This window comes from Ambystoma mexicanum, chromosome 11, assembly GCF_040938575.1.
Source record: "Ambystoma mexicanum isolate Mex_15411 chromosome 11, UKY_AmexF1_1, whole genome shotgun sequence".
In the NCBI taxonomy this organism is placed as follows: domain Eukaryota; kingdom Metazoa; phylum Chordata; class Amphibia; order Caudata; family Ambystomatidae; genus Ambystoma; species Ambystoma mexicanum.
The window spans coordinates 1,460,168,056-1,460,192,829 of NC_090934.1; the positions used below are offsets into that span (position 1 = coordinate 1,460,168,056).

Sequence of the window (24,774 nt, forward strand, 5' to 3'; positions counted from 1 at the left end):
GCTTCAGTCGGTAGCGTCACTCGGGCCATCAGACAGTCTTGGGTAAGTCTCTTGTGGGGATCGCGGCACCGTGATTCACCACAGTATGCAAATTAGCCAAAAATGCAAGCCTTTTGCTCCAGAAAATTGTATTTGTTTTATAGGGCAGCGAAACTTTAAACATAGCTTCGTCAATCCAAGACAGATATTTCTCAAGGCTGCAGACAACTACACACCTGGTCTCAACCTTATTAGGGATGATCTGTGCAGCGCTGACTCTTTTTAGCATCATTATTTACACATTCATTGAGGGGATATGACCCGAGGCAGTGGGACGACCCTGCTGGTAACGGCCGCTGCCCACACTAAGGGCCTGAGGGAAGCCACCAAGGGTCATATTGCCATTAGCACCCACCAAACTGCAGTGCAGGTGTTAAAGGCTGCATGATAGAAAATCTCACTTACCTTTTGCCGGCAATGTCAAATCGCTGACAGGGAGTCCGTTTTCAATGTTGATTACACTGATGCAATCACTACTGACAGCGGAGTTCCTCCCAAAGAAGTGGCGTCATCAGACAGGTGAGTTTATCTTTTAATTTATTATAGTCTTTAGCACCCAGGTGAGATCTTTCACAGGTGCTAAATGTGTCATCCTGTGTTAGGGAGAGGGGCAAGTGAGGCACAGGGCGAGGGACACACTGGGGAGCTTGGAACGCTGGCTTATACTACTGAATGAAGCCCGTGTTCTGAGCTCCCAATTACTAGCGCCCCCACCCAGGGTCCTAATTAAGTTGCTGGTACCTTATAAGTCACTTTACGGCATGCAAATGGAACTCAAAATTCACTATGAGCCCAAACCAGCCGTGGTCGGAAGAAATTGCATTTCCAGTCCTAAACGCTGTTTCAGGATGTCTTCGTTGATGGCAGCATTGGTGGCGATGTATGGTGCAGTGCTATACATGGTTCTAAAATACTCAATATGCTTTGCAGGCGGGATCTTAATGTTCTCATTTACAGAAAGTGCCTATACCATTTTCCATTATTTTACTACTGCACATTCAGTAAAATGTGTTATGGCGCCACTGCAAAGCCTTTCAAAAACGCCCTCAGTAATGTCTTACCTGTATAATGCAACCACACAAGCCTTTCCAAAATGAAGGCATAGAGGAATTGTGTGCCTATCCCAAAGGAAGGTCCCCTCAGCATTAGCCAAGCACACACATGAGAAGATGAAATCATGGCACAGCTGGCTCAACAAATACAATACCCTGAATTGGTCTTGACAGCAGAAGTCAGAACTTGCAAGAACAGAACCATACAAAGTAAAACTTAACAGCATCAATTTAAAAGTCCAAATGTGAAATTGCGCGCTATAGGGCAGCAAGTTGCATGCTCGCTGTGCTGATGCAAACACATTTTTTCTTACCAGGTGACGTAATAGGCATTGACGGGCCTATTGGTTTTTACCGTCCTCACAGCATGCCAAGGTGTGGTTAGTTCTGGGTTGGTGGGTGCGTTTGTGCAGGCTTTATTTCTGGATCATGGTCCTCCATTGGTTCCGGTCCATTTGTGGGAACAGTTGGCACTGCTGCTTGCTCACCTCAAGTTTTATCTCCTCAGCCTCAAATTGCCTGGTGCTCTTCTTCCCCTCAAGGGATGGCAACCTATATATGTACCTTCCCTGCACTTTTTCCCTTTCCCTCAGCCGACTACCATCTGGCGAGTGCATAGCATGCCAATCCAGTGACAGGCCTGGGCACTCTGATGCTACAATGGCCCGGATTTAGAACTTTATGCATGCATGCAAATATGGTATTTCATATGAAGTAGGGCTTTGAAGTGGGTTTAGCATGTGCAGTGACATTGTAGGCGTGCAGATGTGTGGCAATGACAGGACTGTTAGGGTTCTCGGTCACCTTTATGGCGTGACTGTACATCACGTTTACATTGGTATACTGACCTTTCTCTTGTGCAGCTGCATCAGGTCTTGATGCCACTGCCATCGCCGCTGGGGTGAGGGACTTGCCAACTGCTCAGTCACGACCTGTGCCACTGGCATGGCCATATTGATCCACCAGCTTTTCATTCATTCACCAATTGATGTGTCCACTACTTTTGATTTTCTTTGCGGCCCTGGGACCTGGGCGCCACTCCCAGGGCATTCACTCTGCTGGGGAGGTCAGCCCAGAGGGCATATTTGGTGGCGATACTTGCCCTTTAACCATGTAGGTTGTATAGGGTTGCCCCATGGTCAGCCATGTAGGGTAGGACTCATCCTGGGTGTAATTGGGAGCACGGCATCCTTTGTCACCATCTCATCCACCTTCATTGCCCAAGATGCTGCTCAAGAATGTGCTTGCCCCCCCCCCAGAAAAATCTTCGTGTCGTCGTTAGAAGGAAATCAGGAGAATCTGCTAGGAAATCCGCTTCTGTAAAAAACCCTCTTGTGGCAGAAAAACCCTTTGAGCTGGAGATCTGCAGTTTGCCCGGACGCCGGAGCAGAGGATGGATCAGGTGAGAACGGGTTTCTCTGGACAAGGAAGCCACTTTGGAATGGTAGCAGCAGCAGGTAGCGGAAGCACAGAGAGAGGAAGGAGAGGCCAAAAGAGGGAGAAAACTGGAGGGATCCAAAAGCAGGTAAGATGAAACAAGAAGTGACACACTGAAACTTGGCGACACGGGCCCTGTATCAATGAAGGAAGAATATCAGATTAGGTAGCGTCAGTGCCAAGAACACAAAAGCGACGCATGCGCTTACCATTGTGCAGGTCTTTTATCCGCCTCGCTCTTCTTCCTCTGTCGCTGAACTCGGGAGGCTGCCATCTTGGAAATGAACTAGACTGCATCGCACGGTATGCAATGCTGGAACAGGCTGTTTCCATCTTGGAAGTAACAATGAATGACAGTACAGGTGCTTTACCCACCGGGACCACACGGACCACCGGGAACGGTGTAGGTTCCTGACAACGTTATGTCAGGGGCCTGAATGGAACTAGATGGGGTTTTCGGGTGTCCTGTGGTCCTGAGGTTGCCACTAGGTGTTCACGGGCTTCTTTCTGCATTGTGGCTTTGTCAGTGGTAAGTTGTGCACATGTGATGCGCATGTTTTTGGCGTGGTGCTGCTTCTTTTGCAGTACTTTTGGGGATAGTTAAACGATGAGCAGCCCGTTAGATCCAGCCTCTTAGCTTCTTTATTGGTACTTATTTTGTCCTAGGTTTTGCCCATTGATGAGCTAAGTGCATTTTTTCATTTAGTTTATGTGGATTCATGAGGTGCAAAGGAATGCGCAAGCGCATCTTTGCGCCTTTACACATTTCATTGAGGTGCACACTTTTATTGAGAATCTGCACCTATATGTTTCCAAGACCCAATCACTTATTATTTCACCATCACTTTTCACTAATAAGCACATACGTGAAACTATGGGAGGAGAAAAGCAGAATCGGTCAGAGCCTGGAAAGGAGCCAAGGTACACTGTATCGCAATTATATTCCTTCATTTCAAACATAAATACAATTTGTTGGCGGAGAATAACTGTTTTTTGGTGTAGGGCAGCTTATTTAAACACAAATAAGTTAAAATGCATATTTTAAGCACCAAAACAACACGTCCAAGAAACCTTCCAAATGTGGGAAGGTGGGGGTAGACCCAAATCAATGGAAGTTCAGTACATGGCCCCTTCATCCTCTTTGTATGCAAAATAAATGGTAACGGAGCCAGCGCTGGTGCGGACAGTCTCAGGGATTCTTGCAAAGAACCAGGACCCGATTCCATACAGCAACGTTGGAATTCCTGTAAAAATGGAGATCTATATTAATGACATGCACAGGCATCTTTCTGATATAAGCTCATACATCATGCAATGAAAGAGTGTTAACACATTGCGCAAGGGTTGTACAGGTCCTTTGAATAGAGACTCTTGCACCAAGGTCCGCAGAGATCTAGAACAGTGCGATATGCACCTCTACTACTTCAGCTCACTCGCTCTACACGAGATGGACCTAGAAGCCTTTATGGGCTGCAGAGAACTCAATGCATCGATTTCAAGGACAGGTGGAATGTCCATAAAACTTTCTGCATGAAACCATCTGCTTATCTGGCTAATAGGCAGACCCTACTAAAGAATACATCCACACGGAAGGCCACATCTAGGTTGGTAGCGAGACGAAGATGAGGTAGAGGAACAACAAGCAAGATCCCGGTGCTAGAAAACCCATTCTTGTGGCAGAACTCCAGCTACCGACCCGTCTTGCCTGTAAAACGAACCTTACCACCTAATCGGTGGCTCCCACTCCTCTCACACAGAATGTGGACTCTCTCCCACCACCCAAGGGAGGTACTGAACAGATGCTAGATTTTTAGAAACTGCAGATAATGTACCTCTCAAACAAGTGTAAACCGCTGGATGAGAATTATACAAAGCTATAATACCCAACACCCTCTGATGTCTGAGGCTACACACAACCTTCATAACGAACCTGCGATTCTATTTCAGGCTGTAGAAAGTAGCAGCCAGGCTGTACACAAAACTTTCTCTGAGGTAGCAAAATCTGACCCTAATGATTTACATGAGACTACTCTACGGCATGGTTCTGCAACCATTGGCTCCCCAGATGTTTTGGACTATGACCCCCCACGATCATTAACCATTGACTTTGCTGACCACCACTGATGGGAGTTGCAGTCAAATACATCTGGAGAGCCAAAGAATGCAGGCTTCTGGTCTGAGGCTACAAAACCTAACCCTCAAGATGTACCTAAGCCTTTGTATAGTACTAGGGTCATCAAGGCTGGCAGCTGAGTTTGGAAGCAGCCTGGTGTTTGCCGGACATGGGTGTGGGGTGGGAGTTCCAGTCTCACAACTGCTCGCTGGGTTGATTACACTAGTCCACAAAGAGCTACGCTGGGAACTATGGTAGGTGGGATGTGAAATGACAACTACAATCTAGTTCCTGACATTACACGTGGGTTCAAAGTTCCAATGTGTCTCTCGATTTGCATGCCGTTTCCTTAGTAGTTAAATGGCTAGGCAGCTTCTCAAGCAAATATTGCTTTTTACAACTTTTTTTTGTAATATAATAGGTGGTTATTCAGCTGTATTTTAGTAAGCTGGGCAGGAAGGACGTTGCATCGCAACTCTTCCTACTAATTTGCCTGCATGGTTGCTTATGTCCTGTCCTGTACTCTGCTGGTTTGGTAACGTGAATGGTTTCGCCCCTGGGCTCCTGGCTCACCTGCATACTTTTGTGTTTGTTCCAAAAGTGGCATTGTGGCTTTCGGGTCGCCCATCTGTACTTATCAAGCTGGATTGCGAGGCATGAATGCTCCTCGCCCTGCAAGTCTTAAGGTACCATACAGAACCATCATGATGTACGTGACACTGGATTGGAGACTACAGCAGCCCAATCCTCTTTGTGCTTATAAGACTTCCTTGAAGGCTAAATACAAATAAATTAAAGGACAACATGTGCAAGCGCACTGCTGGGGTCTACCATTCTGGGAAATTACTTTGCGTTGATATGATCACCACAACAAATTTGCTGTGGTTACTTGTGGTGAGCAGGAGGACGGCACTGTCCAACACTGGGTAAGAGATTTCACGGAACACGTCCTTACAGCAAAAGTGTTATCCTCTTGCAAGAAAGCTCTCTCTGCCAAACATGATACAGTGTAGAAATAGCTTAGTGTCCCAAAGTACTTTACCACTGGCAAAAATGCCACTAAAATCAAAATACCATGACTCAGATGTTATAGTCCCACTATAGAATTGTATACATTGTTTGAAATTGAGATGTGGCAAATTTGTTGCGTGTGTTATGTTGACCAGTTGCAGCCTACTAATATGAGGCTTCAATAAAACTGGCCCGGCTAAGATGTCTACTACATGGGGCATGTGTTTGGTTCCTCTCACTTCCAATTGGTCATCTGGGTTGTTTCGCAATTTAATACCACCTGACTTATTTTTCCTTATCCCAGAATTTCCAGCAGAGGTGCTCATGTTTTCCTTCCTGCTTGTCACTCTGCTCTTGAAGAGACTCCTAAACTGCAGACTATTCTACATCTGGTGGAATCCTGGGTTTGGATTACTCAGGTACTTGCATATTTTAGAGGGATTTCATGAGTCCTGGATTAAGTCCGTGCCTGGTTTTGGGGCCCACCAAAGGCGTAACTCATGGGGCTGGATGCAACCCCAAGTCACTGGATATTGGCCCGGGGGTAAAATGGGGACTATTCCCTGGTCACCATCCCTTGTTACTCATCAAATAGCAGGGGACAATTATACTGCTTGACTGCAGGCCAATCCTGGGAGCTTTGACTCTCCTCCCAACTATACCAGCGAGTTGGGGCAAGCTAGGCCTAAAAGCCTTGACCTGCTCCAAAACCCTAAGAAGACCATGCGGGGAAGTGGCAGCAAACTTCCCACCCCAAGTAAGAGTTTCTGAAGCCTTCTCTCGGCAGACCCAAAGCTCTAAAATGAAACGTTGCGCTTTGACAGCAAGCTATTCCTTTCACCTGACATTGGTAGCGTGCGTTTAGATAGTTACACGTTCACTAGCAACACCAGGGAAGTAATCTCACAGAGATAGAGCAAGACACAGTGAACTCCAGAGTCCAGCAAATACAAGTGTGCCTGTCTGCGGCATGTATGACATGGGAAATAAAGCTACAAAAGCACTGGTACCCGACAGAATATTCTCACACAAGCAATAAAAGGTTGCTATTTCACAATGCAGAGCGATATTTCACATACAAAGTTCTAACAACTGACCAAATGTTTCCCAGTATGCGAATCATACGTGGCATTCATCATACGTGGCATTCATCATACGTGGCATTCCTTTTAGAAGAACTAAGTTCAGCACCGACAGCAAAATAGAGGGTTAGGGAAGAGAGTCAATTCCAAGATGGCAGACAGGCGAGTTAAAGGCTGTGTAGGCCCTCCTAACCCCAAAGGAGCCCCAGGTGCACTGATACACAGCAACCAATCACTGCATTGTCCCAATTACAGTCCACAGATGCAGACCCTCATTAAGGGTCCCCCCAAGCAGTAAGGGGAAGAGTATACAAGCTAGAGCCACCAGTCGGCCAGTGTGAGTTCAAAGAGCAGGGGGTTAGAATTTAGCAGTGGCTGGAGAACATTGGAGGATGTAGAAGCCAGAGAGATGCAAGAAAGTGGAGAAGTGGTTGCAGTGGAGAACAGGAGTTGGTGAGAGCTAGGGGAGTAAAGGAGGATGTGGTAACGAGCGAGAGAGAGAGAGGGGAGGAGGAGGAGGAGGAGGAGGTTGTGAGAATTAAGGGGTGACCGACGGGATAGTAACATCAGAAGGGCTGTTGCAGGAGGAGCTGAAAATATCAGGACAATGCTTTTGTATGAGGAGTATGTAATATGATGAGAAGGGAGTGAAAGTCAAAAGGTGGTGGTGAGATTCAGGTTAAAGGAGGGCACGGTGAAACACAAGGAGAAGAAGGAGGTGATAACATCTGAGACTGAAGGTGACACCAAGAGGTAACCCTTCAGGGAGCAAGAGTGACACCAAGGAGGTAAAAAACGAAATATCACAAGGTGGAGGTGGTAGATAGGGCGGCACAGAGAAGGTTGGATGTGTAACATCATGCACAGAAGGTAATTACCCAGAGGAGATAAAGAGGAGCATGAGGGTTGGAGGTAATATTGGGTGGTAGAGATGAGGTAAATAGGGTAACATCAAGAGGCGAAGGTGGACTACCAGAAGAAGAGACAAACAATAAAAAGTTACTATAGTGACTACATGCTCAGTGCAGAATCCCCTTTCCTTCATGCTTATGGGACCGCCACCATTTGGGACAGGACCAGACCACTCAACAACATTATCTATTTTTGTGTTTATGTGAGGGCTGGCGCATGTGCGACAAAAGCCTGCCTTCCTGAGCCCCACCCGAGCCTCACCCTTCAGTCCTTTTATTTACGATCGCCAAGGTAAGTGATGTATTAGCAGTTAAGGATCTTTTTAGTGCGGAAGGCGGGTGGGCATATAGTGGAAAGGGGACTAGGAATACGTTAGCCACTATTGGGAGTAACTTTCTTACTCTTGTGTCCCTTCCCCTTTCCTACATACTTATGGAAGATTGCAAACCATTGGAACCAAAATTATAGCTGGATGGTACTAAATCATTATAAGCTGACAAGGTTTTCGAGCACAGTCTGCTGTGGCGGCATGGAATGAGGGGTCTGACCAAATAGTGTTACATTATTGTTAAAGACTTTTATTTATAGGATATACAAACCTACCTATCCCTAACTAGAGGTGGTTCCCTACCTTAAACAAACTAAAACTCAGCTAGTCACAAAGTTTGTGTAGTACAAATCAAAGATCCCTACCACGTAACACAAATGCCAATATAATAAAAAGAGTTCTTACTAAAACCCTGGGGAATGACTCCCTTCTCCTGGGTATGAGTCTCTCAAGGTGCAGCGTTCTCAAGCTCAGGAAATGTTTCAAGATTCCAAAGAGGTTCCAAAGTTCACAACAAAAGAAACAAAGTTCCTTGATTTCTAGATGTGGCTAGTTTAAATGACCCCCTTCTTCTAGCGTGCTCCCCAATTCTTTGTAAGCCTCTTCCAGAATATCTTATCTTCAACTTCTTAAATAAATCTTGTAGTTCCCCCCAAGGGTTGCCTTGCCTCTCTACTTTCTCTACCATGCCCAACTGGGACGAGGAAGAGGCTTGTTGCTTGCTCGTTGGTCTCCTGAGGCCAGTATCTCTCGTACCGAGCTGGAACAAAGACTTCTCTTCCATCTCTTTTAGGAAAGACGTGTGCATTGGGTTCAAAGGGGCATTGACGCTTGTCAGGATCGGTGTTGACGAAAATTAAAGGAAGACAACCTCTTTTTCGTTTTCAGGCTGTACACCAGGAGAATACTGTTCTCGCCAATGATACTCTCAAAGACCCCTGGGTCTGGGAGTTAATCTTCTTGATGTTTGGTGGCAAATGTTTTAGCACCAGCCAAGGGTTCAAAGTAAGTCTCTTTTGTATGGTCCTTGGCTTTCACTTACATATTGCGCAGCTGCCTTCCAGACTTTCTCCCGTTCTGTTACTGGTGCTGACCCAACCGCCGAGCCCTTCCAGGTAGCGTACTGTTCGCACTTCTGGCTGTTTCTCATGTAATCGCCTACGCAGCTCCACAGTAGGCTAGTGCTGGAGGTTTCAGCGTCATTCCCAGATAAACCCAGTCCACCCACCACAGGTCATGCCACCACCACACTTTCTCTTGGTTTCAATTATGGGTGTCGAAGAAGGAAGCGGACGCAAAGGTGGTATGGTGGTGGTTATATACTTTAACTTTCAGTATCAACAACCTATCTATCCCCATCTCTAGGAGGGGTTTCCCTGTCTCAAAACTAATACTAAAGGTTCTGTCAGAATGTCAATCAAAACTCCACCGTCCTGTGTCACAACCTACTTCTATCCCTCATACTATACCTAAAGGGTGAACTAACAAAGTTCAGTCTTCAGGGGAATGGCTCTTTTCTCCTGTTACCTGGATAGTGTCCAAAAGAATGTTCTCCTGCAATGAATATGCCTGGGGAATGCCTCCTTCCCACTGGCTTGTGGGTTTCACACAGCCCTTGTACAAGATTTGCCTCCAGGAGAAAGAACTCCTTTCTCCTGGTGTAGCTCTGTACAGTTTCCAATAAAGCAGAAGGAATGACTGCCGTTTCCAGCACAACTCCCGGTGGGACAAGGAGAAGGCCTCCCTTCTCCTGTTATTGCTTGCCGCAGTTCACAAGGCCAGGGGCAATGGCTGGCGTCTCCAGTACAACTCCTCGTTCGGTACCAGGAGAATGACTCCCTTCTCCTGCCATTGTTTGGCACCGTTCTGTCTCCTCGCTTTCAGCTTGATGTACACTTTGCCATTCTGGTTTGTTGTTAGCAAAGTCCCAAATCTTGTTGGGGTCCCAGACCCTTCTCTGGCGGTCATTGGTTCTCTCCCACTGTGAGAAGTAAGATTTCCTCTAATGCGCTCAGTATCAGCTTCCGAATCCAGACACTTCTCTGGTGGTCAGCGGGTTCTCTCTTTCTCACTTTGACAAGGAAGATTTCCTCTAATGCGCTCAGCATCTGCTTTCGGGTCCCAGACCTTTCTGTAGTGGTCAGTGGTTTGTTTTCTCTTTCCCACTGTGACAAGGAAGATTTCCTCTTACGCTCTCAGTATCTGCTTTTGGGTCCCAGGCCCATCTCTGGTTATACCAAGTAGTGGGCGTCCCACTACTGAGGTGAGAGAGAGTTTTGTGAACCAGCCTCCCTTCTACCCTTGCATCCCCTTCAAGTCTCCTGTTACCTGGTCCTCTCTCCATCTCTGCTGGTTCACTTCCATGGCTCTGTTGGCTGCGCGTTACTTCTTTCGTCGTTTCCGTGGCTCCGCTCCCTTGCTTGGTCTGCTGCCGGGGTTTGCTCTTGCAGAACAGGTGAAAGATTCCCATGGCACTTCACCTGCATCCTCTTCCCTCCAGTCATTCGACAGGACCTGGATCACTCGCGCTGGTTCATCTTCACACCTGCTGCCAGACCCAGCAGGGTTCAACACGGCAGCGCGTGACACATTTGATAGTCCCATGTTTCTTTTTATACATTGTATCAAGTTCCTCCCGTGTGGATTGTAAAAGTCCCTTTTCTTTGTTAACAACTAACTCCTTATGCCTCCTCAGGGCCACTTTGTACCAATACAAGCACAGTCAATGATCTTCATGTCTCCTCTGTTCTTCTTTGTCCTTGTACTTTTGGCTTTAGGTTAATTTCCGGTATGTCTATCTATATTTACTTTTATATAGCGCTGTTCACCCACAGGCTTCAGAATGCTCACAAGGACAGAGACGAAAATACATAAAAACACCACCACAGCAGGGTTCTGATATTCTGAAGGAAGATAAAATTAAAAGCTAACTAAACTGCCCCTTCGTCGAACAGCCAAGTCTTAAGTTGTTTCTTAAATATGATGATAGATGCACTGTTCTTAAGGTCAGGCAGGAGGGAATTCCAGATCATAGGTGCCCAAAAATTGGTCGTGGCTGATGCAAAGCTTGATTTCTGTTTGAACTTAGATTTCTTCTGATTGGTGCTTTTTTTTGTCTTACCAACTAGATAGTTTGGTGCATTTACTACTAAGCATTTGTATACCATAACTGCACCTTTAGATTTAATCCTCTGTTCAACCGGGAGCCAAAGTAGCTTCCTCCTTGCAGATGAGATCTTGGAGCGTCGACTTAGACCAAAAACGGGCCGGACAGCTCCATTCTGTATTGTTTGCATTTTGTTAATGTCAGTCTTAGAGGTACCCATCAAGACTATTACAATAGTCTAGTTTAGAACATATTATGGCACCAGTAATCATAGCTAGATTTTTCTCTGTCAAATATGGGCAAATTTGCCACAATAGATTAAAGTAAAATGCACTTGCAGATTTTAAATACGAGGTATGCCTCTTAAAAGATTGATGTGAGTCCATGAAGACCCCAAGAGTTTTTACATGATCTGATACCAAGATGCTGTTATTATTAAATGTTCAAACTTGTGTATCAATCATCTTGTTTTTTTTTTTTAGCTTTTGGGGGTTCCAACTATGAGTAATTCTGTTTTTTTTTCATTTAACGCTAATGAATTTGTCGCCATCCATTTTTGAATTGCGCGAAACACCTGCTTGACTCTTTGAGCATCATTTTCATATATTCCTGACAGCTCAAAGACCAATTGGGTGTTGTCGGCATAGTTGGTAAACCGGACACCAAGTGTCAGCAGCATGTCAAACAAAAGCTTTGAAAAAATATTAAAAACCAGGAGGGACAAACATGACCCCTGAGGAACACCACATACTAGCAAGGATTTTCGTGAAGAGAAATGTCCTTTTGCCATTGCAGCCATTCTGGGTCCAAAGAAGGATTTAAACCAATTGGCTGCTGAGGGTGAGCATTTTCCAACTGTTATTAGTCTCTCTGCTAAGAATAGTGGCAACAGTACATGGATTCACTTTCACTAAAGTGGTTCTGAACAGTGGGAAGGGCTAGGGAATGTTGGGGAGTGACAACATTCAAAGGGCTGTACCCCAGGTGATCGTTCTTGTCTCCAGAGGGGGAGTCCCTCCCCATGAGGTCCTCCTGCATTAAACCACCCATAGGGGGATTATTGGGTAGCGGCCACATCTCTCTGGCATCATGGAAAGGGCTCCCCTTTGGGGAGAAGTGAGGACACCTTGTGAATCGTCACAATACTCTCTGGGTGTCACAAGCTCAGTCTTTTTCACTTTACTCAACCTTTTCTAGATAGATTCACCTTCGTATCGTTGAGTCTCCCTCTCGCGGGCTGGTAGGGCGTGTTGGGGTGGTCAGGAAAGTTCCCAATGATGGAGAGAGGTTCACGTTGCATGCACCCTATTTGTGATTGGGGTACGGCAAAGTTGGCGCGATGTTGCAATTTTGTATGTATTCAGTGAATGTGAATGGGATGTTTTACTGTAAGTGTTACTTTATGGTCAAAGTGGATTCATGTTAGATTTGCACACACGTCGCAAGATAAGTGCCAACACCATCAAATGAAATATAAACACGATGGAGGTATGGTGTGCGACGAAGTGCCCAGAAGCTGGGTGACGAGCAGCTTCATAATGCGCATATGAGGAAGGGAACATGGCATGAAACCCCCACTGTAAACAAGAGACAATATTTATTAAACATGCATGCACACTGATACACATAAAGAGGGAATTTATACATCTACACGTAGTAGGCTTTTATAACTTTATTAAACTCTGCAGTCGCAATGTGAATTTTCAGTAGCTGGGAAAATGCAGTTCTGCAAGGTTGGAGACCAAAGGAGGGGTTATGATTAACTGAGGAGATGGTCAGCTAACAACCTGGCCAGGGATTTACGGCCTTATAGTTTTTCAGAAGGTAGATGGAATCTCTTAAGTACATGGGAGCTTGCAGAGGGATCCGAACATTTGCTTTTGACCAACAATAAACACGGGGTGAAGGGACGCTTGAGGCCAGAGTGACCGATACTCATGGGGGTTTATTTTTTTCACAGGATGTGCCATGCGTGCTGAATTGGTAGTCGTTAAGATTAAAATGTTCCGGAGAAACCCGTCAGGTGGGGGTGGGTGAGACGGTTACCAAAGGGAACCTGTTTATTCTGCCTCTCCTCATGATTGTTTGAAGTATTTGTGAAAACCATGTGCAATTATGTTTAGGGTTAGAGGACTCAGACCAGCAGTGACTTGTAATAAATTATGAATGTGTAACCATGTGATGATGTCACGACCTACCACAAACAAATCCCAGAAAGTAGTGTGTTGTACACTTGAGTTGAAGATGGTGATTAAGATAACTGCGACCAATAGGAATGGGGGGGATTGGAGAAAGATTGGATTTCTTTGTATAGGTTTCAACCAATCACATGTGGGGGGTGGATTGTAATGGCAGAACTGTGGACGACCTTGGCTAGAAAAGCCAGTGGGGAGGGCTGCACACCCTTGGTCTAGCGTTGTCGCTAGAATTACACTGAGTTAAAGTGTAGCTGGGATTACATTAAATACTTTCTATTCATAAGAAAAACACAAAACCATGGTGGAGTCAGAAACACACTCTATATTTCTATAAAACCAGTGTGGCCATTTTAAGGTGGCCAGTGCCAGTGCGCTAACAATACCAATGTAAATCGGGCTATTAGTCCTTCACCAAGGCAATTAGCTGGCTTGGTTTGTGCAACTAGAGTGGTGTGCCTCTAAGTGCAGACCGTTGTGTCTGACTAAATAAAGATGTCCAACAAACAAGGTAGCCTACATCAGAGGAATTGGTAGTAACATCAGTGGAAAGGGTTACAATCTCGCAGACGCTCCCAGCGCTCCCGTGCTTGTAGCTGGGAAGAGCTCTCGAGGATGGATTGCAATAAAATATATTGTAGTGTTTTAACTGTTGCAAAAATGTACATATTGTATCAACTTGTGTGGTTCGGTGAGACTGAGGTTAGTTTGACTCTACAGGGTCATCTAATCCCTCCCCGGACGATTGTACAATAAGGCATACATTACTGACTGTGATCGTATTTCTGATGATTGTATCTGCTTAGATTCACATCCTGTGCATAAAGTCTGACATCTAGTGGTAATCGCAGAGTATTGCATCTTTCTTTCGAAGATCGAAAAGGGACGCCGATGGGCGCGACTGTAACCCTATCCCTAACGTGACGTGTAGTGTACCCAAAATCCTTCACACGTCGAGGTCCCACCGGTTGTTTTTGTTCTGCCGTGAGGGAGACTTACAAAATGAGTGTCTGTGTGTACAGAAGAAAATAAGGTGTCTATGTCCTACTCCAAGAGGGGAGGAAGGGTGGGCGCACGTGAATCTAAGCAGATTCAATCATCAGAAATACGACTAGAGTGAGTAATGCATGCCTTCTGATGCTTGTGAATCTGCTTAGAATCACATGCTGCGCATAGACTAGTGAGCAGTGTCAGGAGATGGTGGTGGGATTTGTGATGGAGCAGTTGCAAAGAGATGTCTTAGCACCGCCTGTGTTAGGGTAGTTGATAAGGGTCCCACAAGGAAAGAGAAGTTTGAATTGCACACGCCCTATTGGTGGCTGGGGTGAAAGCGGGGTTGACATAATGTGGCAATTTAGCATGAATCAAGTGTAGCTAATGGAAATGAGATGAACAAGTTACTTCTTACCTGGTAACGTTCTTTCGATGGGATGTTCCTCCGATGTATTCCTCATCTTTGATAAATCGTCTCCAGTTTGCTGGCCTCGGAAATTTTTTCAGCAGAGGGCGCTGCGCATCGACGTCCGTCGAGTTGGTGTCCCTCGACAGCCACCGTATCGGTGCCAACATCACCATGCCCATAAATAGCCACGCGCAGCGTCCGTTGCTCAGTTCCGTTTTGTAGCATAAGAGAAGTCATGCCTGAATTGGTTATTGACTTTGAAGGAGCGTAAGCTGCAACCACAAGGGAAGTATTACTGCAGGGATGGATGGGAGGGGCGATAAGGAATACGTTGGAGGAACATCCCATCGAAAGAAAGTTACCAAGTAAGAAGTAACGTGTTCTTCGAAGGGATTGTGTCCTCCGACGTATTCCTTATCTTTGATAGATTCCCATAGCAGTGTTGTGTAATTGGAGGTGGGAGTAAAAACGCCATGTTTCCTTTTAGGAATGAAAAGAATGTAATACTGCTTTGCCAAACCTAGTCTCTTGACTAGAGGAGGAATCCAGGTTGTAAAATCTTGTGAAGGTATGTGCGGACAACCATGTGGCAGCCGCACATATATCTCGAACCGGAACCCCTCTTTGGAGGGCCGAAGAGGCTGCGATACCCCTGGTTGAATGAGCCCTTAGATTTTGAGGAGACTCTTTCCCTGCTAGTTTGTAACATTCCAGAATGGCCAAAATAATCCATCTGGAAATGGTCTGTATTGTTATCAGTAGTCCCAATTTGTGCCCTGAGTAACCTACGAACAGTTGGTCTGCTTGCCTAATCCTAGCAAGTCTGCTGATGTAAAAGCTTAAAGCCCGCCTTGGGACTAACCTGTGTAGCCTTTCTTCCTCTTTCCCCGGATGGGGAGGAGGATAGAATGAAGGTAATGTAATTTTCTGAGTGATGTGGAATTTAGAAACCACCTTTGGGAGGAAATTTGGCTTCACCTGTAGGACAACTTTGTCTTTATGAAAAATTGTATGAGGGGGTTTACAAGATAGAGCTTGTAATTCGCTCACCCTTCTAGCAGATGTTAGTGCCACTAATAAGACAGTTTTAAGGGTGAGAAATCTTAGCGAACAAGGAGTGGTTCGAAAGGAGTACCCATCAGGAAATTTAAGACTAAATTTAAGTCCCATAAGGGAAGTTGGAATGGTCTTGGAGGATAGACATTAGTTAATCCCTTTAGAAATTGTATTACTAAGGGTAATTTGAAATACGATGGCTCCTCTGCAGTACACTTGAAGATCAATAGCGCTGTGAGATAGCCCTTGATAGTGCCAACTTGAAGGCCTGAATTTGCCAAATAGTAGAAAGGATAACACCGTTGGTGTACCACATGAAAAGGGGTCGATATTCTGTTCTCTACACCAGCTGAAAAATTTGTTCCAACGGCAGCAGTATAAAGACTGTGTTGCTGGCCTTCTGGCCGAAAGCAGCACCTCCATAACATCATCAGGGAGGTTTCAATCCTTGTATCTCAACCTTTCAGAAGCCAAGCGTGAAGGTTGTGGGTTCTGATGTCTGGATGGAGAACCTGACCTCCCTTCTGTGAGAGAAGATTCTCCTTGAGTGGAAGGTGAATTGGAGGGCAGATGGACATGTCCAGAATGTCCGGGTACCACGTTCTCCTGGCCCAGTCTGGGGCAATTAGGATCATGGTCCTCCGGAATCTTCTCAACCTCCTGATCATTTGAGGAATGACAGGGACTGGTGGAAACACGTACAGGAGTGGAAATTCCCAGTCCACTACGAACGCATCCCCTAGAGCTCATCTTGGGGGAAATTCCCTTGAACAAAACAAACTGCACTTCCTGTTGGTACTGGTGGCAAACAGATCCACTTGAGGGGTTCCCAAAAGGGCGACGATCTCCTGAAGGATTTCCTAAGCTAGTTCCCACTCGTGGGAGACTGTGCCCTGCCTGCTCAGAGCGTCCGCCGTCAAGTTCTTCTCTCCGGCTAGGTGAACTGTCGATAGAGAGATTCCTTCTTGAATTGCCCAAAACCAGAGCTGCATTGCCTCTCTGCACAGTGGCAATGATCCCATGCCTCCTCTTTTGTTGAGGTAGTGCATGGCCACTGTGTTGTCCGTCATTATCAGGACATTTTTTCCCTGTACTGATGGTAGGAAAGCTTTCAGCACTAGTCTGATCGCTCTCAGCTCCAATAGGTTGATGTGTAGTCTGGACTCCGATGGAGACCAACGACCGCTGATGGTCAAGTCGTTGGCATGGGCTCCCCACCCCGTGAGTGAGGCGTCCGTGACTACTGTTATCTCCGGCCATGGATGCCAAAACAGTTCTCCTTTCAAAATGTTCTCTCGATAAGCCCACCATTGGAGGTCTCGGGCTACCTTGTCCGGAATCCGAAGGAGATCTGTCATTTTTCCTGAGAACTGCGACCACTGGGTTCTTAGTGCCCACTGGAGAGATCTCATTCTCAGGTGAGCCTCTGGCACAAGGAAGATGCAGGATGCCATGAGGCCTAGCAACCTCAAAAAGTCGAAGGCTGGGAGATGTTGGGCATTTTGAAACTTGGTGACCATCTGCAGAATATCTTGAGCCCTCACCTCTGGTGGCGAAGCTTTTCCCAGAGAAGTATCCAGGACCACTCCGATGAACTGGAGCCTCTGTGATGGTATCATCTGTGACTTCTATAAATTGAGGGAGAAGCCCAGTTCGTGAAGGAAGTGGCAGACATAATCTAGCTGGATCTGAGCTTGTTCCAAAGATACAGCCCTTATCAGCCAATCGTCCAGGTAGGGGTAGACGTGAATCCTTCCCTTCCTTAGACTTGCCGCCACTACCGACATTAACTTGGTGAAGACCCTCGGGCGGAGGTCAGCCCAAATGGCAGAACTCTAAATTGATAATGAGAGCCGCCAATTGCGAACCTCAGGTATTTCCTGTGTTTGAGATGGATTGGCACATGGAAATAAGCATCCTGGAGGTCCAGAGATACCAGCCAGTCCTGGAACTGGAGGGCCTGAAGGATCTGAGAGTGAGTTACCATCTTGAACTTGTCCTTCCTGAGGAACTTGTTCAATTCTCATAAGTCCAAGATAGGTCTCAGTCCTCTGTCTTTCTTCGGGATGAGAAAGTAGGGGGGAGTACCAGCCCTTGTTCCTCTCCGCTACAGGTACCAGTTCTATGGCACCTTTCTCTAGCAGGTCTAGAATTTCCTGCAAGAGGAGCGGATCTGGAATTTTCAGAGAGCTGTTCCCCGGTGGATGACTGAGGGATGCGTAGAAAAGGCAGGCAGTAACCTTGGGCAACTGTCTCCAATGCCCAAGCATCTGACGTAATAGCCTGCCATTCCGTCAGATGTTGAGTTAACCTGCCCCCTACTGGTGTCTTGTGAGGAGAGTCCTCAGAGCGGTTTGGAGGCGGCTGATGCCTAGGGTAAAGAGGTACCTGCTGCGGCTTTTGTATTTTTAACCCGTCCACCTCGGGTGAATTTTTTCGGACCCCTTTGAACCAGCTGTCCTCTGCCTCTTCCGAATGCGGAATAGAAGCGAAAGGACTTACCTCTCCAAGAGGTTCCTGAGGGGCGATATGGTGTCTGACGGATTGCAGCTCCCTGGGATTTTGCTGCTGCCTTTGATGTTTGAAGCTTTTCTAAACTGTCATCCGCCTTCTTACCAAACAAAGAAGAGCCGTCAAAGGGCATATTCAAGAGTCTGCTTTGCACATCTGGAGCAAAACCAGACTTTCGCAACCAAGCAAATCTCCGGGTTGATGTACTTGCCGCCATGGCCCTGCTGATGCTGTCAGCAGAATCAATGCCAGTCTGAAGGGATTCGCACATTGCGTCCTTACCATCCTTAATGATGTTGAGAAACGCTTCCCTTTCCTCTCCCTCCGAGAGGCAGTCAGCCGCTGATGAAGCAAACTCCCAAAGTGTGTGGCTGACCTTGCGAGCGTACAAGTAGCATTGATGGATTTCAACGCCATGCTACATGCAGCAAAGACTTTTTTGGCCATAGAATCTTATCTCTTGTCATCCCTGTCCTGTGGAACAGTAGGGTAAGCTGATTTACTACCTGAAGAAGTTGCTGCCTGAACAACCAGACTCTCCGGAGTTGGGTGTTTGGATAAATATTCAGGGTCAGCAGTAGACACCCTATACTTGGCTGATAATTTTTTGTTAACCGCCGGGATAACTTCAGGGGTTTCCCAGTTTGCCAATATTTTCCTTTGTAATGCCGCATGAAATGGCACCACAGGATCCTCCTGTGGACCTTTAACCAAAATGTCTGAGGTCATCTTGCTGAAAAGCAGGTGAAGGTGTAGACCACCCCATAAACTCCATTATCCTTGCCATCAAGGTTCTATAAGGGGTTTCAGCATGTTCCCCTGGGTCTGGTTTGGCAAATTCCACTTCTGGGGAAGTGTCCAACCCACTTGCTTCATGTAAGGATTCATGGAGGTCTTTAAACCTACCTTCCTCAGAGTTAAATTCCTCTGGTACAGGAGTTGCAGATCCCTGCAACTCAAAAGGTCTCTCCTGATTCGAATTCTCCCCTTCCTCATAAATAGATGCTAAGGCTCTGGAATGATCAGATCTTGGAAATGGTATAAATCCCATTTCCAGAGCAGAAGGGGCCAAATTCGTCATAATTGGCTGAGAAAACGTCGACGTCATTGACGCGGACGTTAAAGGCTTCAAGGCCATCGAAAAAGGCATCGAGAAGGTTGGTAGAGACCTCGAGGAACTCGAGAGTATCGAAATTCTACTCGAGGTTGTCGACGACATTCTCATGATCGAGGCTCTGGGTATGGCCACTGGCTTTGAGGTGGCCGTGGGTTTGTCCTTTCTCGGCGTCGATGGCGTCGAATCGACTGACCTGTGCGCGGAAGAACCCTTCGATAATGGCGACAAAGATGCCGATCTATGTGTCGAAGGGATCTTTGACGACGGCGTCGAAGACGCAACCTTGCCTTTACTCGAGGGTTCGTGACGCTCTCGAGTAGCTTCTTTCGCCGGGTGCTGCGACTCGCAGCATTTTGATTTTTCGAGTCTTTCACCCCGGGTATCACCCTCAGCAGTCTTCGAGGGGGTCGAGGCTGCTTTCTCGAAGACGCTAAGCATCTTTTTCCTGAATTCCTCCCACTCAGCCTGAGAGCTATGTTTTGTGGGGCAGGAGACCCTTTTCGGGGAAACGGAAGAAGACGAGGAAGGGGATCTTCGACGTCTCTTTTTTGAATGCTTAGATCTCAAAGAGTTATGGGAACTGCTTTGAGATCTAGAACGAGAATGTCTTTTGTGATGGCGAGGAGACGAATGTCTCGACTCCGCGAGTTAACTTTTGAAGAAGTTTTAACTGCCTTACCTCTCTCGAGCTTTCCCTTACGCTCCTTCAAGGCTTTTGCCGTCATGGACATGCAGTCCTCGCACTCCGAACAATGGTGCTCGACTCCCAGGCCCCACAAACAGATCCTGCGAGGATCCATCAACAACGTTTTCTTTCCACAGTATCAACATTTTTTGAAGCCGGACCGTGGAGTCGGTTGGGATGAGGAAGCCATCGAGTACGAGTCGGTATTCACGAGGAATAATGAAGTATATTTGACTGAAGAACTGAGCAACGATAATCCGAGGCCCCACGAAGCGCGGAAAAACGGAACTGAGCAATGGACGCTGCGCTAGGCTATTTATGGGCATGGTGACGTCGGTACCGATACGGTGGCTGTCGAGGGACACCAACGTCGATGCGCAGCGCCCTCTGCTGAAAAGATTTCCGAGGCCAGCACGCTGGAGACGAATTATCAAAGATAAGGAATATGGCGGAGGACACAATCCCTTCGAAATGTGTTATTTTTAGTGTTTGTGTTTTAGTTGATACATTTTCCAATTGCTTGTGCGCAGCATGATGAATGTCAAAACTACTGATACAATATACAAGCAATATAGGCGTGTCAGGCCACATAGCGCTTAACAACCAGGCAGCATGTATAGGTACACATACATGGGGGTCACTAGGGAAATAAGTTTTGGGCAGTATGAATATACAGTTCTGTTTTGCCGCAGAGTTCTCGGACATGTTAGGAATTGCGCTGGCTGAAAACCTGGGCTGGGCAATTGAACTCTGTGTGACTACTGAGAAACTAGTTTTACAAGGTTGGGGAAGGAGAGCAGCAGTTGCAATGAATATCAGATGGTCAATTTCAGGCAGACCTTTTTTATGGCCTAGGTGCATTGTGAAGGGGAGATGCAATCTCTGTAAGTATACAGGAGTGTGTTATTGAATCACGGCTGGATTTTAGGGCCAGACAATTAAACCTGATAGAGGTTGCTTGCGGGGAACGGCGCACTGATAGATCATGGATTTTCGATAGTTGTAACGCTCACCTGGTATCCACGGGGATGTCACTCAGCCTGTTCTGACCTCTTACGACCTCAGACCCTTCCCTGGAGACTACTCGACTGGAGACAGAGCCTGAAACACAGGATTGGTAGAGTTTAACTCCCTATTGTCTCTGTGTACTTGAACCCCTTCTTCCCGGGGGTCCAACCCTTCCCTTTGATCCACAGCTCACCTTGTTTTCTTGGAAAGTGTGCTCTCCGTCCTGCTTTCAGCGCAGGGCCGCGTTGATTGATGCAGGCTCATTGCTGCCTAGTTACTTCACTGGCAAGAGTCCGACAGGTAAGTATAATAAGTCTTTTCAACAGTTCTCTAACTTCGTTCCTTTCATTCCTTAGATGATGGCCAGCGTCCGGGGATGGCGACGTGATGCTGAGATGAGTAGCGCTGAAGGTGAGTGAGAGCGCGACGCGCGATGCGACCCTTTCATATTGGTATTGAACTGAGTTCTTTTTCTGTGTCTTTTAGGTGCCACAACGTTTTCAGCGTGGATGCCGGTTATGAAGAAGAAATGCCGTGAGTAAGTGCCGTATGCGGCGCCTCTAGATGTTTCCACGCTAACCTGGAGTGTCTTTTCCCTCTTGCAGATGGATGAGAAGTTCCGAAGACAGAGTTCCCCCAGAGCGGCTGGGATTAAGGTAAGCGTTTGAAGCTCGTACAGTCTTTAAAAATAAGCAAAGATCGGCTGAATGCTTACTAATGCCTTTTTTCTGTTCTTTTCCCTATTCCTTAGGAAGCGGTGTGCCGGGATGGGAATGACACCGCCGAAGATGCCCGCAGAACAGAAGAAGCGATGAATGATGGGCAGAAGCGCCGCAAGGTAAGGCTGTTCCTAACGGTGTTCTTGTTCTTGCAGGAGCTGAGCGCAGAAGAAAGATGCAGGCCTACTGGAGACCGATTCGAACACAGTGAGTGTCACGCTGCAGGTGCAGAGAACACAAAGCATGTTTCTCAGCATGGGCGTGGCTTAAATAGTCTATGGGTACCCCGGTATCTCTGGGCTGAACCACACCCAAAAGACTAGACTGCACATACAGTTCTGGGAACCGAAATATGTGGGGGCATCCATCTTGTCCCCATCAATGCACTACAAGTCCAATCCCCAATGTTATCCTATGGGAGTGAGTGAGTCTGGTGCCACAAGCGCCAAGTCTGACTCCAAGTGGGTCTTTGGAGGGATGGAGAGGCACTTGAGGGCCATGTAGGTGATTGTGGCCTGGCTCCAGCCTGACATCTTGGAGGGCTGGGGACATGAGGGGCAGGAACCATGACAATAGTGTTAAGGTGCGGGGTGGGGCCATGCGGGCTGGAATGATACATTGCATAGTTTAGAGTGAAATGTGGAAACCGACATGTTTAGGTAATAAAACCAGCAACAACAGATCAAAAGGAAATGCATTTGTTCCCCTCCTCTATACATCAATTGTCTTTTCATAGAATAGAGAAGTAGGGGTAAAGGTTTCTAACCAGATGGAACCTGTAATCATTGAAATCATGTGTAAACTGTGCAACTAGAGATGAGGCTATGACGAAACATGGAAAGGCCATAGAGAGGGGTGTAATGTAATTATGAAACATGCAATTATAAGTTAAAGAGGATGGTGCTTAGATGAATGTATCCAATAAGAAGTGTGGGAATTAAAGGGAATATGGTTACATTGTATAGGTTTAACCAATCATGTGTGAGGGCTTGACTAACAAAACCTTTGGGAGTGTTTTAACTGTTGCAATTGTATAAAATGTGAGTTCTGTGTGTGGTTTGGGGATACAGATTAGTTTGACTCTTTGATGTCACCTAACCCCTCCCAGCCGTGTCCGTACTCTTTAAGGGTGGGCCTGAGAATCAGACTTGGAGCGTATGTCTAAGCAGTAATGTTGTGTGAAGATGTGAACAGAACTCCAGGTATCTGCTTTGCAAATAGAATCAAGAACATTTGCAATAAAGGCTATAGTAGCTCCTGTGCCTTGAGTAGAGTGAGCTCTAGGCATAAAGGCTAAGTGTCTCTTGGCGGCTCAGTGTTACCCCCAACCCTCTAGAGTTGGGCCCCTGCTGTTTTATAAGGAGAGGCATGTGCTGGATGACGCCAAACTTAAGAAAACAAGGAGGCGTTACTGTTTCCTTTCCAGATTATAAGCCAAATGCTTTGTTACTGTCAGGTATTCCCCATTAAGAAAATATGTCAGTTGGGCCCTGACTTGCCCTTTTATGATATTTTAAATGTTAGCTGGGGGTGTGTTGAATTGTGTTGAATTTATTCACCCCAGGTTAACTTATAGCAGATTTTTCATAAAGTCTGTGATAAATGTTTGTGTTGGTACATAAAACTATTTCAGAGCAACGTTTGAAGGGAAGGGGTCAGCAGCATCATCGCTTTGAAACTGTTGCATGTTGCTTTCTAATGCAGCCCTTGGAAACAGAGTTTCTTGAGGCCAGTTAGCCCATCCCTGCCACTTAATGGCATTTGCAGGCCTCTGTAACAGCCCCTGCTGTGGGGTTGGGGACTCGCCAACCCCTAGTGTCAGGGTACTATGCCTTGCCTCTCTTTTACATTCATTATTATCCCTAAATATGGAGAAGATTCTTCCGTCATCTTTAGGGGAAATAATGAATATAACACAGATGTAAGCAGTGTGCACTTGGCTTCAGTTGCACACCAGCCTCGACACTTGTCTCTCAGACTCAATCTTCCACCTGCCCTGACATTTACACACATGCACTCGGCCTCAGGCAGGTCCCCACTCGCCCTGACACTCACCTGCACTCACACACTCAGCCTCAGTCCCCCATCTGCCCTGACACATCCACACACACTCACTCATGCCCTCGGCCTCAAGCCCCTACCCACCCTGAACCTCACTCACACACTGATATTCATGCACACACTCAGCATCAATGACATATGCACTCTGCCTCAGTCCCCCTCCCACTCTGACCCTCACACCTGCGCTCACTAACACAATGATATAATAGATTGATTTAATATTTCTAGGGCGCACAAACACGCTAAGGCAACTTGGCGTTGTTCTAGCAGGCAGAAGGTCAAACAATTCACTAAAATCAATTCACTAAAATAAATTCCTCCCTTCTTCTACTCTCCCTCCCGTCCCCTTCGGTCTGCTGACCATTTCCTTATCACTGTACCTCCCCTCCCCTTGTGCCTCCTCCCGTTTCCGCTCCTTCCAACTCCTAGCACCTCTACACTGGAACTCCCTCCCTCTTGCTATCCGCTCTACCCCCACCCTCACCTCATTCCGCACTTCCCTTAAATCTCTCCTCCTCCATTCCATTCCCTGAAGCTCCTCCCCCTCCTGATTCCCCCCTCCTTATTCTTTCCCAAAACTACCTCCCCCCATCCTACCCCCTTCACCCTCCCCTTCCATCCTACCATTCATCACCACTCCCCTCCCTCCTCTCCCTCTCCCCTTCCCTACCCAGCCCCCTCAGTTAATTGCTCTTTTCACTGTTTTTGTTGAATGATTCACTATGTATTTGCTTCAGCTGTTATTGTTTGTTTATGTATTATGTTGTACAATTGTACAGCGCTTTGGCGTAAGGCGCTTAATAAATCAATAAATACAATACAAATACAAAATAGGAAGGTCTTAACTGCACTCCAAAAAACAAAATGGTTCTCTGTGAGCCGCAACTCAAGAGTTCCAAAGCTTGGCGGCTGCAACTGAGGATGCACGGCCTCCTACACA

General features: G+C 46.6%; 1 protein-coding gene across 1 annotated transcript in view; it reads right to left on the reverse strand.

Moving 5' to 3' along the window:
* Window positions 1-3,459: 3,459 nt before the first annotated feature.
* C11H15orf61 (chromosome 11 C15orf61 homolog) overlaps window positions 3,460-24,774 on the reverse strand; it is a 150,030-nt gene continuing 128,715 nt past the window's right edge. Inside the window, exon 5 of the mRNA XM_069625130.1 lies at window positions 3,460-3,772. Coding sequence (XP_069481231.1) covers window positions 3,476-3,772 — 297 coding nt within the window. The 3' untranslated portion in view covers window positions 3,460-3,475. The remainder of the gene's footprint in view (window positions 3,773-24,774) is intronic.